Source organism: Neofelis nebulosa, chromosome 2, assembly GCF_028018385.1.
Source record: "Neofelis nebulosa isolate mNeoNeb1 chromosome 2, mNeoNeb1.pri, whole genome shotgun sequence".
Taxonomy (NCBI): domain Eukaryota; kingdom Metazoa; phylum Chordata; class Mammalia; order Carnivora; family Felidae; genus Neofelis; species Neofelis nebulosa.
In genome coordinates this window covers 218,632,827-218,648,781 of record NC_080783.1, presented here as the reverse complement: position 1 = coordinate 218,648,781, position 15,955 = coordinate 218,632,827, and the positions used below count along the sequence as shown (strand labels likewise).

Here is a 15,955-nt window from a genome sequence, read left to right as displayed (position 1 = left end):
GCTTTCTTCTTTCCCAATACAAGCATTTAAAGCTGTAAATTTCCCCTGGGGCACCTGGGTGACTCAGTTGGTTAAGCATCCAACTTTGACTCCAATCACGGTCTCACGGTTTGTGAGTTCAAGCCCCACATCAGGCTCTGCACTCTAAACATAGAGCATACTTCAGATCCTCTGTCTCCCTCTCCCTCTGCCCCCCTCTTGCTTGTTCTCTCTCTCGAAAATAAATATAAAAACATTTAAAAATAAATAAATAAGTAAATGAATGGTCATTTCTATTTTTATTTCTTCATTAACCTATGGAATAATTACAAATATATTTTAAAATTAAAAAAACAGAAAACCCGGCAGTTCAGAGCCTTTTTTGGGCGAGGGAGTGGTTGATTTCTGATCTGCAGCGTTTCGGTCAGAGAATGCCATACGATTAGATCGGATACTGAGTCTCCTGGTACAGGTGATGCCTGCGTGAAACATACACACACGTCTGTGAATGATCAGTTTCCATAAGTCTCAAAGTATGCTTGAAAAGAACACATATTCTCTAAACTGGTCCTGCAGGTTTTGTAAGATCATCTTTTTAGACTGTATTTTACAATTCCCCCCACTATTTTCTGCCTGATATGTCAACTCACTGACACAGGTCGGTCCAATCTTCTGTGACTGCAGGTTTGTCAATTTCTGCATAAAGTCTATCAATTTTTCTTTTATATTTTGAGGCTATGTTTTCTGGAAGTTCAACAGATACAGAATTATTTATTTTCTTAGTGATTATTCCCTCGATTATATTTCATAGGTTTCTTTATCCCTAGCACCGCATTTGCCTTTTGCCTCTTTTGTCTGTGCTGATGTCGTTAAACTACCCTCATTTGATTAGCGTTTTAACACATCGTTTTCCACCTGCCCTTTCTACTTAAGAGACACAAGGTACCCAGCTCTGCCCCTTACCATGTGACTGACCATCAATAAAAACAACACTTTTGATCTGTTTTGATCTACTGCAGTTTAAATCCCCTGGTTTATAATGATACCAGAAACAAACTGCGGCCCCACTCTCGAAGGATGCTAGGGAACTGGCTAATTATTGTGAAAATTAGTAAATAAAAGGGAAGAACTGAGCATTATTCTGCCTTTCCTACGTGAACTGTACCTCAGGAAGTTTCTCTTCATGGAGGCATTCCAGCTGACAAATGAAGAGGGGTTCCAGAAGGAGAATGCCACCACTTAAACCCTGAGCATAATTATCAGCCCATCAGCAACGGACCTAGTGGCCACCGACACGGCACAGAAAGAAGCGACCGGGCCCTATGCAGCTGCCAGAGGTAGTGAATGCAACCCCGGCCCCGGAGAATTCCTGCCCAAAACAAAAACATGCCTCTGGCCACGCACATAGATCTCACTCCCAATGTACAGAAAAAACAGGGGACAGAGAGGAACATTCTAAATGTCATCACTGGGAAGCAAAACCCCAGTGCAGACTGAGGGCAGCTCCACGGGACAAGCAACGTGGCTACTTCAACAAATAAATCGGAAGCAGAGACTGGGGACGGCAGGGGGACCGCAGACAGACACGAGAGCGACGCCACTGCAATGTCCAGGGAAACGTACCTGAGAAAACCTTTAAAAATGTTATCATCTTCAAAAAAAAAAAAAAAAACCCTTCTTCAACCTCAAAAAAAAAATGCATGAAGTTACTGGGAAAATTTTAACATCAGCTATTTGATGGCATTATGGGGTTATTATTCATTTCCAGCAGGATATACTGAGTTGACAGTGTTCAGAAAGGACTCCTTAGTTTTTAGACACACGTAAGGAAATACTCGCAGATGAGATCAGACGACGTCTAGGGTTTGCTTCAAAGCGACCCTGGCTCGGGGAGGGGTCTGGAGTGGGGGCCCGCCGGTGGACACACTGGTTCCCTACACCGTTCCTTCCAATTCTGCACGTGCTGGAAATGTTTCATCACGCGTCATTTGAAAATAATAGAACTTGCAGACAAGGCTCGGTGCCGGGCTTCTCACGCCCACCAGACGCACGAGCACTTACCAGCATCAGAGGAATCATCTCTGTCGGCAAGAACCAGGAGATGCAGCAGGGAACCGGGGCGCGTCCTGCCCGCCTCGTCCAGCCTGACCAGCTGCAGCCGCGGCGTTGTCACGGGCGGGAAACGGTAGAACTGGAAGGTGAAATACACGGTCTTTGGCCACGGCGCTGCCCGGCTGTCTTGGGACACTCTGAATCCAATAAGAGCCCAAATTAATCGAGCCTCCAGAGCAGAGAACCCGGTGGACAGCAACCCACTTCAGCCCCAGCTGGAGAACCTGCCCACGTAGCCACACGAATACCGAAGAACTGACTAACACAACACATTCAATCACAGAAGACCAGGCAAAAGCAGGTTTGACCACGTTCAGAAATGGCTGAGTGAGGGTCATAGCGAGACGAAAATAAAAACAGACAGCGTTCCTTAGTCTGGTAAGATCTCAGCATGGAGGGTTCTCCCAGTTCAGAACCACACAGAGGTGTTTCTTCAACGCGAGGAAAGCGAGAGCCAGAAAGAGGAACACAGAACACTTAAGAACGTACCTGCTAAAGGCAAGAAACTGCAGTACTATTTCATTGCCTTGTAGACAATCGGATTCTTCCTTCTGAGGGTTGAATTGCACGGGGTCTGCGGGATTTACAGTCTCGGCTGGTTGCTTATTGGCATCCAGAATCTCAGGAAAGCCAGAGGCCTGCAGGAGCACCATCGAGGCCCGCGAGAGCTTACTTCCAGAGCTGAAACAGAAAGACCCCCGCAGCCGGCCTCCAGGAAAGAAGGGAGGGGCAGGACCTGTGGCCCCACCTCTGGGGACAGCCTGTTGTTCAGGGTCCGTCTTCACGGCACAACACACACCGGGCCCTCCCACGGCCGCCCCTCACCTCCTGGCCTGGACGCCCGCAACAATCGGGACGTGCACCGGCGTGAAAGGCAGCTCCTGCAAGTGGTCGGCAACAGATGCTCCCAGGACCAAGGACGCCTGGCTCAGCTCAGCTTCCAGGTGACAGATTCTGCCCTCCAAGGGGAGCCCCTGCTGAGCCAAATGTGGGCCCGGGTGAGGCCAGCCAGGATCCCAGCCCGTAACGACCAAGGATGCTGGGGTGTGGGGGTTCATGGACGAACCACCTCTGTCGGACTGCCAGCTTCAGCAAATGAAAACACAGGAGGCCCAGTTGCCTTTTAACAGCAGGTGAACAACGAATAATCTCGGTATAATGTAAGTACGTCCCGTGAAATATCCACGACTGACTTATACTAAAAAGGCACCGTTTATCTGAAACTCGGGTTTATCTGGGCATCTCGTATTTTGTGTGAGTCGGGAAGCAACGAGAAAGGTAGCATCAATTTTATGAACAGGTACCATGGGAGGGATGTGCTGTCCGAGAAGGTCAATTAACATAAAAACCACATTTATAGAACAGAAAAACAAGCCCTCCTTCAAACCACAAGACGCACTGGTCCCCAGCCCCCAGCTGGCGCGTGCAGACCTTCCTCTCATCCCATGTCACTGGGGTATTCTAGTCATCCCCTTGTATCCCACCTCCCACGTCCCTCCAGTGTAGAAGGCGTGTCTAAATGAAGAGCTTGTCTGGGGACCGGAATACTCTCCTTCGAGCCTGCTTCCCCAGCTTTCCGTTCCAGCTCAAAGGAACACCACAAAACCAGGGAGGACTCTCACACATCTCAGCTGTCAACACTAAGAGATGCAGGCTTTTCATAAACACACGAGCCCCAGACAGGCTTTAGACCGAGGCATTTCACGGTACTGGGCGTGTTCTCAACTAGATAAGGGAACGGCACTACTTTTCCTCAATAGACTCCCAGTATAGGACTGAAGATGCGGTTTACAGGAGCGCCAGCCAGCTTTTGGAATCAGACTTCACTTGTGCTCCCCAAGGTCAGCGGCAGCACAGGCCTGTCTGAGCCCAGACGCACCAGAATCCAGGACGGCGGGTTCCGCTGCTTCTCCTTCAGCTGCTGACAGCGAGGAGAGTGTCCCGGAGTCCTGCAGGCTTGGGTCGGCCTCTATTTCTACCTCTGGCAAAACTGTCCTTCTCTTTCAGGCACAGAGACCCGAGGGTGGTCTAGCTCTGTCTGGTCAGGTGGAGCAAAAGCCTAATTAAGCCCTGTGCAGGAAGAGCTCCCACACCTAATGCTCCTTGGTCAGCAGGACAGAACAGTGGCAAATACCGGAAGCAAGAACTGTTAAGCCATGTCCACACACACACCCTCCCCCTCCCCCCACCCCCCCCAACCCCCCGGCCCCATGACCGTCACCATGCCCGTATCACGGAGAGCCCATGAGGGTCTCGGCCGCCTCACCAAGGCCCGGCACAGCTCGCAAAGCCAGAGGCCTCAGCAGAAGCCAGGGTTCGGAGCCACTCCCTGGAGGAAGGAAGGGAGGGCGTACTTACCGCCTGGACCGGGGAGGGCTCAGAGCCGGCAGGTTGCGGGGACGACAGCATGGCCGAGCGGCACCGGGCGGCGGACCGTGGGGAAGCCGCCAGCTGGGAGAGAGACAGCTGAAGGGGAGGAAGCGTGGACGAGACGTGAGACACACCCCCGTCACGTCACGGCGCCCCCCACCCACGCTGGCACAGACCCGGTAAGCGGGGCAGAGAGGGCAGCGGGAATGCGACCTCGTGCTCGGTGGCTGCTCTGGAGCCCAAGACCGCTCCTGACTTCCTTCAGTTTAGCTGTGGACGCGCAAGGCCGTGCCCTCTCCCAGATGGTAACGTTTGCTTACAAAATGTTACTAACACAAAAGAGCAAGTGGAGAAAGGGAGGGCCAGGGAAGCCAGGGTCTCTGCCACTCGCGGGCTGCAGGGCGGGCTGGTCTCTGAACCTGGCGGGGTTTCACTTCTAGCCGGGGACTGAACATCTCAAGACCCTTCGAGTCCCAGCACCTGTGCTCCCGTGACATGAGCCTGGCACGAGGGCAACGACTGCAATGGCAGCCCAGGCGGGCTCTGGAGACAGACCACTGGGATGGAGTCCCCACGTCATCACTAGGATCACGCGACCGTGGGCAAGTCACCAAACACCTTTTTTTTTCCCCCCTCGGTGTCCTGTCTGTACGACGAAGAGAGCACCTAAATCACAGGACCAGCTGGGAATGAAGCGAGAACCCGCGGGGAGGGGGTGGCAGGGAACCCAGCACGTGGCTAGCCTTCCGTAAACATCACAGGCGTTTGGAAGCTGAGTGTGGCTGTCAAGGGGGCCCACTGTCCACTGGAGACCCCCCCTCTCAAGTCCCGGACTCTGTCACGCACAGCCACAGCCGGCCCGAGGAGGTGCTGGTGCAGAAGGACTCGACACACGAAGAGGTGGTGAGGGCATACGACCGAGTGGGGGCGTGTGGCAACAGGGGACCCCAGAGCCCTTGAGGGGGCAGAGGAGAGCTGCAGGGTCTGTTCAGCTCCCCTCAGACCCCACAAGCTGTCTTGAGCCTCTCCTGCCTCTGGAAGCAGACAGCGCTATCCTGTGAGTCCCGAACATTTAGGGTGACATGGAAACTTCTGGAAGGAAAGTGCTTGAACAGGCCAGCAGGGAAGCCTGGGAGGCTGTCCCCACACACGTGTCTTCTGGCAAATACAATGCTCACTACTGAGCCAGTTTACAAGCTGCATGGTATACAGGAAAACTTCTGTGGGGACAGTCTGATACCGAATTATTCGACTTTTCTAGGAAGTCAGTTCCTAGGGTGCTGCTGGCAGACGACGTTGGCTGGAAGACAAGCCAACCCTGGCCCTGTACAAAATGGCGCAGCCGGAACCGCGGGCGAGCACCACAACCACTCGGGTTTCCAGAGGCCAGAGCAAGGCAGGGCCTTCTCTTCCTACGCAGGAAACCCTCAAACGCAGAGCTGTCTGCTGTCTGACGGGCGGTCTCTGCCGGCCGCAGCCTGTCTCCACCAGCACCAGCTGCTCAGCCGCTGGGCCTGGCTGGTGCCCCAGGCGGCCATGACCTCGCTGGCCAGGACACTGGTCACTGCCAGGCCCCCTCTCCTGGCAGAGACGGTGGGGAGGAAGGAGATGAAGACCATACTATGGAGCCTCAGAAAAGCAACCAAGGCTGTTCGGTCCCGAGAGACTCTCCAGCCGCTAGACATAACTGCCGGGGAGAAGACGTCATTTCTCAAAAGTATTGAAATGTGCCTTTGATGGCTGACCGCAGGATCACTAATAACACTGGTGGCCGACGGATGCACGGAGAGCCGTGCAGCCGCAGCCGGGAGGGTGGGGCACAGCGGGGGCAGGGCAGGGACGGGACGCAGCACCTCGGCCCCTCCCCTTCCCCAGCCCACCAGGCAGGACACCACTGTCCTTCAAGACGCAGAGAAATGTAGCTGGAACCTTCGGGTAACTGAATTTGGAATTCTGAAACAGGCCTCTCGGGCCTGGACTTACCCCTGGTCCCACGGGCGAGTCCTGGGGGGCAGCGTGCCCCCGGGCTGGCAGCGCTGGTGGGCCTGGGGGGGAAACAGATGGAGGTGGGGAGGGAGCCCGAGTCAGCCAGGACCTGCCCCGTCTGCCCCCTGGCTGTGACCGGTGCCGCTCGCGGCCCAGGCAGCAGCTACTGGGCAGAGTCCGGGGGCCCAGCAGTTTGGAGCAGACTTGGCCTGGGCAAGAGTGAGGATCGCTCTGCGGGTGACAGCAGAGGATGGAGCCTGAGCCAGGTGTGCTGGGGCTCCAGCTTCTCTGCCTGGCCTCGTGCTCTCCGATCGTGTGGTCTCACCAAGGGTGGGCTTCGTGACCGTGAAAGTCCTTGCGTGCCCGCCCAGGGTATTTCCATCTTCCCGCCGCTCACACACACCTGACTTCAAAGAGCTGGGGTCCCGTGTCGGCGAGCCTGGCATCTCCCCAGCTGGGGTGGACTTGACATCAGGTAAGGAACTTCTAAACACCCCACTTTTCCTGTTTCCCAGCCCTGCTGATGCCCGCTCACTCCAGGTGCAGACGTGGTGAGACCGGGAGGGGTAGAGGCCCCCAGGGCAAGGGGCCACATGTGTCCTTTGACCTCAGGGATGCCAAGGCAGGCTCCCACAGGCTCCAACCTACATCCACCTCGGAGTCCAGAGGGCACCCCCGTCAGTGGCCTGCCTGCCCCTTGCTAACAGGCCAAGGCAGGTGCTTCCCAGGAACTTAGAAACACTTGAGTCCCAGAAACTTCAGTGCCCCAAACTAGCTCATGGCAAGTCACTGATCAAGCTGTGCCTCCAGGGAAAGGTGTCACCTCGCCAGAAGCAAATGCACATGAGGATTTGGCCAGCCAGGGCACCTCCGCTCCATTTCAGCCACCCTCCTCCCCGAAACTGTCCAGCCACCGAGTCTTGCTTTGCCCCACCCAGAACAGGGACCCTGGAAAGCCCCACAGCCTGACTTTGGCAACAAGGCTAAAACTGCAGGAAACGCCTCCGTGGCCCTCCACTAAGAAAAACCGGAGCCTGCCGTCCAAGACCCCCTCCACGCACCCTTGTTCACCCACCTTCTCAAAGCTGGGTGCTGTGCGCTATGTTTCTTGAGGTAAGTCTTTACATTGGGACTTATGCAATCTTATCTTCCTAGAGAATAAATCAGCACAAGAAAGACTTTGGCGGCAGAGTAAAAAGATGCCTGCTGGTGACCGCAGGGCCGGGACGCCCGGGGGGACAGGGCCTGGGCAAAAACACACCAAAACCACAAAACATCCCGGCTCCAGCTTTTTGTTCCAATGCTCTGGGCGGTAATCGGTGATCGCTGGCCATGTTGCTTCCCAAACAAGACCACCTACCAGCCACAGCCAGAGAACGTGTCCTCTTCACGAGGCCACTTCAGTGCCTCCAAGAGGCTCCCTGAGGTCACAAGGCCGGACCCAGGATGGGAGGCCTGAGCTCCAGCACAGGGCACAGCCGGGCCAGGAGCCACCGGGCAGCACGTGTGCAGTGACGGCACATCAGAAAGAGCCACGTGCACACAACACGGACACACGGAGGGAAGAGCGGCCGTGGTCACGTGTGTGGCCTGGTAACAACTGGGGCGGGGGGAGGCCCTGATGTGGAAAGGGGGCCAAGAGAGATCATGGCATGGGAAAAGCCAGTCCCCAAACAACCTGTATGTGTCATCTCATCCACGTTCAAGGGGGAAAAGTTGGAAAAGAGCGCCATGGATACAGGAGCGTAGATAAGGCCACTGAAATCCACGCAACGGGGTGCGAGGGCGAGGGGTTATCACCTCCCCCTTGATGCGCCAGGGTAAGCGTGCACATTCACGGGTCGGTGGTGAAATTACAAAGAACTTCGGGGCGCCTGGGCGGCTCAGCTAGTTAGGCGTCCAACTCTTGGTTTCAGCTCAGGTCATGATTTCACGGTTTGTCAGTTCGAGCCCCGCGTTGGGCTCTGAGCTGCGCGTGGAGCCTGCCTGGGATTCTCACTCTCTCCCTCGCTCTCTCCGCCCCTCCCCTGCTTTCTCTCTCTCAAAATAAATAAATCAACTTAAAAAAAAAAAAGAACAAAATTTAATTTAACAATCATTACGAAGTGCGACTTTGCATCTCCATCGGAACCCGAAACGCTCCCGGCTGAACCAACGACAGCGGGCAGGGGGGCAGGGCGGCCCGCAGATGGAGACACCATAGAAAGTAGCTGCTAGCCCCAGAGGCTCGCCCCGCACGCGCCCCTTCTGGGAGCAGCACCAGCATCTGGCTGAGCAGCCACAAGGCTCTGGTCTCCTGAAGAACACGGAAACGCCAAGAGGACCGGCAGCCCTGCCCGCCCTCTGGGCGGCTCAGGGGCCACGCAGCCTGGGAAGCCACGTGCACCTAGGCCTCGGAGGTGGCACAGAGGACAGCGGGAAGGGACTACCCAGGTGGTTCCCCCGCCACCAGGGCTGAGTGCTGTGCAGACAGCATCCCCACCGACCGCCCGAGACAGAGGACAGCAGGTCGGCCACCTGAGTGAAGATGCATCTTTCCCGACACCTTGCCACCCACTGGTTAGCCTCCACTTGCTGAAAGCCACTGTCAACAGAAGCTCCCCATCCAAACCGCCCTCTGTCAGTTTGGCTTCTAGAAGCCCAAACTGTGGACACAGACCCTCGGGTCACGCAAAGACCTGTGTCCTGGCACCTCCTCTGCCTGGGGGACGCGTGTACAGGATCACGCAAATCTGAAACGTCAACGCTCCACAGACCGTGCCTTTGGTGAGGGGACTGGGCAGGGGTCACAGAGAGTTAGGCAAACAAGTGCACGGGTCAATGGAAGACCAGGTGTTCGTGGAGGCTTCCTCCAGGCTGGAGGGAGCAGAGGCCTCTCTGGAAATGCTGGGGGGCCCACAGCACAACCACCTCCCTGCCCGTCCCCAACCAGGGGCCAGCCCTGTACAGCAGGTACCACCAAAGCCCTTTGTCCCAAAATGCAAGCTGTCTTCCGGGAATGCTTTTCTTAAACACCACTGTGCGTTCTGGGGGGAAACTGAGGGAAGGAGTCAGCAGGCGGGCCGGATGAGGGGTGTTCACAGAGGAAAACGCTGTCCAGGGGAACAAACCCACCTATGTCCAGCTGAGGGGTCAGTCATCGACTAGCTCAGGTCTCGGACCGGGGAGTGGGGGGGGAGGGTCTGGCAACATTACAGGATCAGGACAGCGGACACCAAACGCATGGCCGAGGAAGGGTCAACACTGCTAAAGACAGCGTCACCGTGATTTAAAGAAAGACCTGGAGAAACAGATGTCCTCACTGGGCCTTGAAAATAAAGGATTCCTCAGTATCTGATGGTTATTCAGACACCAAGAATTCATACGACAAACCCATTTGAAAGGCCCTCATTCCTAATTATTTGGGGGTAAACAGCCATCCTCCCTGAGACTCTAACCACAGGAAATGGGGACAGTGAACAAACCGCAGAGATTAGGGACAGCCAGCTCAGAGATGGCGTGGCTATGGGGCTTGGTGCTGCACCCAGGGTGCACGCGGGTGGCCGAGGGGCTCCTGCACACCGGATGCCTGGGGAGGCCCAGCACACCTGGGGGTGCTGCGGGGGAGGGGCTGGGGCTGCCCACAGCTGCACAAGCCCCCCTCCGCCCCCCACCGCAGCCGCCGCCATTGCTCAGGCAGGCCGGGCAGTCAGGGGCAGCGAGGGACACGCATCCCGAGCACACCCGGGGGTCCTAGGGTCCTGCCTGCGCCAGCAGCTGCCACAATGCTGCTAAGTTAGGGCCCAGGGTCCAACATGCACCTGAGCACCTGGGAAGCGGCTCCGCACCTGCGGGAGCAGCCGGGCTCTTCGTGCGAGAGATGCATGTGCCTGGTAGAGACGCCCCAACCCAGATGTCCCCTAAGCACAGAGGACACGGGAGAAGATGCATGCTCCAAGGGCTGACGAGGGGGTGTCACCACAAAGGTGTCACGTCTAATGTCTGTCCATCCTGCTGCTGGAGGTGTGAGAGTGCCCCAACCAGGCCCCAGAGGAGTGGGGAGAACCAAGGGGTGCCCAGAGTCTGAGGCCGGGGTCAGCGTCAGGGGCTGGCCACTGCAGGGACCTGCCCCTTGCCAAGGCCTCTGCTCTGGGCCACCCGCTAACGTCCTCCCCCAGAGCGCACACCTGGGATCCCTTGAAATCTGCTAGCTCACGTCACTCCAGCTGGACAGCTCAAACGCCCCTTCCTGAATAACTGCCCTGATGACACAACCCAAGGCGGGGAGCTGCCTGTCGGAGAAGACGTCCCTGCAGTGCCAACACACAAAGAGTCACAACCATGGCAAGAACCCAACCCAGGGTATCCTGGGAAACACCATGAGGACAGGTTTCCCACGACCCCTTCTACCCGGCTGTTTTTCAAATCCGTGAAGCGAACACACGGACATTCTGAGACCGCCAGAACATTCAAAAGTAAAATATGGGTCAGGGAAATTCCAAGTTCCAAAAACCAAGAGCGAGTGCCCTCTAGTGGCTCCGTGCACTCGTTCCCGGAGGGTGATGAGTGGGCCTTTGCTCCCTCGTAATTCTCCAGAGGACATAAAAAAGATAATTCATAACAGAGAGCCAAAGTCCCTCACTTAACGTGACAGCCGCGTGTCCTCAAGATTTCCAACAGAACCGGGTAAGTTGGTAAAATATCGAAGGAGGAAAGGTTTCCATCACCGCTTAAGCACGAGAGATATTTAAGTCTCTTGCGTCGGGTCCTGGGAGGCCAGGCCTTCAAATGCTTGGAATCTGGGATGAAGGCAATCCTCTCAATGTGATGTGAATGCAGCGATAAATCCCAATTAAATAAACCAAATGCAATCAGGTTCCATCCGGGCGGACCTGCTGGTCCCCAGATGGTGGTGGAGAATGGATGGCACCGCCACCACACGTCTGTACTAGATCTGGATCCTTCCAGCAATCTGTCCGCCATGATGTTAACCATAACTCTCCTAGTAAAGAACTCAGAGGGCACGAATCCTGCACGCCCAACTAGGGCTCGGTGAGCCCCGCACGGGGAGCACACACCCCCACCCATTCATCCAGAGAGATGTCCGTCCCACTGACTAACATGATCATCTCGAGCCCAAAGCCAGCGGCGTCTGTGGGGAGGGAGGATCCCCTTCCCACTGAACCTCCACAACATGCCTGGAGCCCAGGAGTGTCTGGCTTCCCATGGGCATTGCTCTGTGCCTGACTACGTGCGGAGAGCTGGAGAGACTGGGGTCCGAGGGACAGGCTAGCTCCCACCGGTCACCGTCCTCGCATGGCACAACAGGGGCAGGACTGCTGAATCTGTTCATTCGAACATCTCGAAACGCAGGCAAAGCTGGCCCAAGCTGGGAGGCCGCCCCACGGCAGAAGTGGCAGAGTGCAGGGACCAAGCGGGGACTTGGGTCCGTGGGTGACACGTCTGCCGGCCCCACCCTGACTCCACACTCTCTTCCGAGAGCAGCACCGATGGCTGCCAGTCGGGAACCACGCGGACAAAGGCAGGGGACGCAGCAGGGGCCCCGGTCAGGACTTCTATGGAGCGTGTGAACAGAGGTTCTTTCTGCTGGGATTCCCCAGAGCTTCCGGGGTCACTACGTGGAGAAACTCTTCCCGGAAGGAAGCCAACAGCAAGAGAGCTCAGGGGTGAGGGGATGAGGTGTGGGAGGCAGACGGACAGACGGACATCACTGCTTCACCACCTGCACACGTGCAGACACGTCCCCGCCCACGGGAAGGACGCTGCTCTGCTGGTAGCCCTCACTCCCTTCCTCACAGGCCCGAGCTGAGAGCAGACGCCCCACTCTCGGACTTGAAGCGGGTGGGAAGCGCCTCGTCGGAAGGGCAAACCCACGACACGCTAATAGCACAACGCAGAGGCGCACCCATGGCGCTCAGCGCGGCTCCAGCTCTTGGGCCCGCGTCTGCAGGACCCCCGTGCCAAGGGCCCCGTGACGCGTCACCGGCACAGCCTTCCGCGGGCTTCTGGTCAGGGAGCTCCGGGTGACAGGTGACACCGCGCCAGGCCACCCGTCACCGTCCAATCCTACACCTCCACATCAAGCAGAAGCTCAGCCCACTGGCTCAAACGACAGCAATCTGTGGCGATTCGCGGATGAACGTTATTGTACCCGCCCAAGTACGTCTCCTCGGGAACAGGCGGGAGTCACGCTGTGTGCTCCAAAATCAGTGCCCTGCAAACACTTACTTGCAGGGGACGCGGGTGGCTTCCTGGAGGGCTGTTGCTCCGCCTCCGGGCCGTGGCTGTGCCCTGGCAGCGTGTCCGGGTGTCCCTTGGGGCTCAGCGAGTACTGGAACTGGACCGTCCCCGACGCCACCTGCTCCACCTGCGAGGAGACAGCAAACAGCAGCCGCCTCCCTTAGTCGCGCCTTCGTGTCGAATCGACCCGGGAGCGAGCCCCCCTTCCTGTCACCTTGACCCGGGAGCGAGCCCCCCGGCCCGAAGTCCACGTAAAACCAGCGATGTCTGAAGCCACATGCTCTGAAGTTATAATCGAGTCACTTGCCAAGCAGAAAAAGATCAGCGTCCAGCAGCAATCAAATCCCAGACGCCCACACTAGCACAGAATGGCCCCTACACAAGTAGAAATCACACCTCCCCAGTTTCGAATGTGTTTTTTAACAAATCTATGCAAAGCCGACCTTTTAAATTTTGGTGCATAGTGTGAGTGCCACAGTCAGTTCTCAAGCTCTTTGGTATGCTGTTCAGGGTCAGACTCGGGCACGTGCACCTGAGGGTTAACCCGGCATTTCTTAAGCAACGTTAGGGGCTTGCTTTCCAAGCCCCTCCCTCTTCATGGCCCCTCCACCCATACTGCCCAGTCCCCTTTACCATCCTCTAGGCCAGACCTCACTGTGCTGCACGCTTCTGGCAAGAAATAGTCCCTGAATCCGAGGCCACAAAGTGGGAGGACAGAGTGGTTTCTTTAAAGAGTGCGGGACTGGGGCGCCTGGGTGGCGCAGTCGGTTAAGCGTCCGACTTCAGCCAGGTCACGATCTCACGGTCCGTGAGTTCGAGCCCCGCGTCAGGCTCTGGACTGATGGCTCAGAGCCTGGAGCCTGTTTCCGATTCTGTGTCTCCCTCTCTCTCTGTCCCTCCCCCGTTCATGCTCTGTCTCTCTCTGTCCCAAAAATAAAAAATAAACGTTGAAAAAAAAAAGAGTGCGGGACTGCATCAAAGAGCTAACGTTCTCGTCTGTCATTACTGGAGGTCAATATATAACGTCTAAAATTAATCAACTAAGAAATAGAAGTAGAAGCATTAATATTTGGAAACAAAGTAAATGCCAGAAGTCACCGCTAAGAGTTGGAAGTGGCTGCCTCTGGAGATGGACATTTTTTTTTAAAAGACAGTAATTTGCTCATAGGAAAACTACAAGAGGTGTTTAGGAAAGAAAACATAATCATAACACACTGTTCTTACCTTCACAGTAAATAACACTGAAATAATCATAACAGAAGCCCTCAGATTTACTTAGTCCAAAACTATGGGATGTTTACAATCTTTGTATTTTCCTCCAAGTAATATCTGCCACTTCCCCTTAACTGTAAGCTCACGGGATCAGGGATAGTTTCCAAGAATGTATACAGGTGCTCAATAGCAGTTCACTGAATGGGGGCGCCTGGGTAACTCAGTCGGTCGAGTGTCCGATTCTTGGTTTTGGTTCAGGTCACGATCACACAGTTCGTGAGTTCAAGCCCCACATCGGACTCTGTGCTGACAGTGCAGAGCCTGCTTGGGATTCTCTCTCTCTCTCTCTCTCTCTCTCTCTCTCTGCCCCTCCCCTGCTCACACACACACACACACACACTCTCTCTCTCTCTCTCTCTCAAAATAAGCAAATTTTTAAAAATTTAAAAATTAAAAAAAAAAGAAGTTCACTGAATAGAAGAGTAAGATAAAGAGTGGCCTGGCGTAGGGGTGGAGACTAGGCACACACCGGGCCGCAAGCTCTCTGCCTGCCAGACGCCGGCACGGCTGTAGAAGGCAAACATGGGAGGAAGCGGAGGAGGGTACAGAATCGCGGCTGTGACCAGCTGGGGCCCACTGTGTCAGGTAGTTACACGTGTTTAGCACAGTGGTCCTACCAGGTGCAATTCTGCTCCCAGGAGACACCTGGCGACGTCCGCAGCCACTGTGCCCACAGCTGGGGGCACGCTCCTGGCATCTAGAGGGCAGAGGCCAGGGCTGGTGGCAAACGTCCCCGCTGTGCAGGACAACCCCCACAATACAGCATTATCAGGCCCAAAATGTCAGCAGCGCGAAGGTTGAGAAAAGCCAATTAGAAGTGATATTCCTTGTGAAAAAATGGCAGTACTGGAGGTATCTGTGTCCTCGAGACAGTCGAAACTTCCAAACGCTTACCCCCCAATACAGCTTACGTACGCACGTAGAAAGTGAAGGAAACGTAGTGGCACGACAGGCTAAAATTAGATCCAATAAATATTTATTTAAACACATACATACACCCACACAGAGAGAGAGGGGGAGAGAGAGGTGATGGCCTCAGGATTTCCAGTGGCAATTTTATAACAAGGGCTCAGACTAGTCCGTGGGGGGGATGCAGCAAAATGTGGCCCCATAATGAGACGCTCCTGGAACAAGAAAAGCCGCACAGTCAGCCGCTCCCTCATCCAGGTCCCCAAAGCATCATAAATAACAACACAGAAAATGATGTTTGTCGCCTGGGTCAGCACACAGACGGCGTGCTGAAATAACACAGCGGCCCCTTCACCTAAGAAAAATGACACAGTTGAGCTCTAAAAGGTTCCAGGCCGCACCACTGACACAAAGAGAACACGTTTCAGGAACGTGAGCGGGAGAACCGAGAGCCCTTCCTCGACACAGGCATCGGGAGAGACTCCAGCCATCGACCGTGGCCGCGGGGTCACACGGTGTCTGTGACACCCCAGGTCCCTGCCACCCACCCTGCGAGGCTGCCGGTGGGGTGGGGGAGGCAGGGGACGAGACCTCTCACAACACACACGTCAGCTGGCCCTGCCCCCCCTTTTACCTGACTCCTCTACTGGGGTTCAGAGAAAGCTTCATTCCAAACATGGATTTTCAAAACTGCTGCTGTGGCCTGCCCTCCACACAAAGCTGGAGGGAGCCAAGGGCCAGCGGGCACGAGTGACAAGTCACACGGACGGGCCGGGCTGGACGCGGACGGCCCGGCTCCGACCACAGCCCCGAAGCCCACCCTCCATGGCAAAACGCTCCAAGAGTCCTTTTTGAAAAGGCATGGACAGGGGCGCCTGGGTGGCTCAGTTGATTGGGCGTCCGACTTCGGCTCAGGTCATGATCTCGCAGTCCGTGAGTTCGAGCCCCGCGTCGGGCTGTGTGCTGACAGCTCAGAGCCTGGAGCCTGTTTCAGATTCTGTGTCTCCCTCTCTCTGACCCTCCCCCGTTCATGCTCTGTCTGTCTCGGTCTCAAAAATAAATAAATGTTAAAAAAAATTTTTTTTAA

General features: G+C 55.7%; 1 protein-coding gene across 8 annotated transcripts in view; it reads right to left on the bottom strand.

The window, feature by feature from the left end:
* The window catches only part of NPHP4 (nephrocystin 4), a 110,977-nt gene that overhangs the window by 37,345 nt on the left and 57,677 nt on the right, over positions 1–15,955 (bottom strand). For 7 of the 8 annotated variants that reach the window (XR_009258466.1, XM_058719311.1, XM_058719312.1 and 4 more), the window contains 6 exons: positions 12,676–12,814; positions 6,445–6,506; positions 4,450–4,557; positions 2,917–3,068; positions 2,581–2,772; positions 2,041–2,228 (listed from right to left, as the gene is read on the bottom strand). Coding sequence is in view for 7 of the 8 variants with exons in the window: in XM_058719311.1 (XP_058575294.1) it covers positions 2,041–2,228; positions 2,581–2,772; positions 2,917–3,068; positions 4,450–4,557; positions 6,445–6,506; positions 12,676–12,814 (841 nt within the window). In the remaining variant the exon portion in view is untranslated. The remainder of the gene's footprint in view (positions 1–2,040; positions 2,229–2,580; positions 2,773–2,916; positions 3,069–4,449; positions 4,558–6,444; positions 6,507–12,675; positions 12,815–15,955) is intronic. The other variant, XM_058719314.1, reaches the window with a different exon arrangement.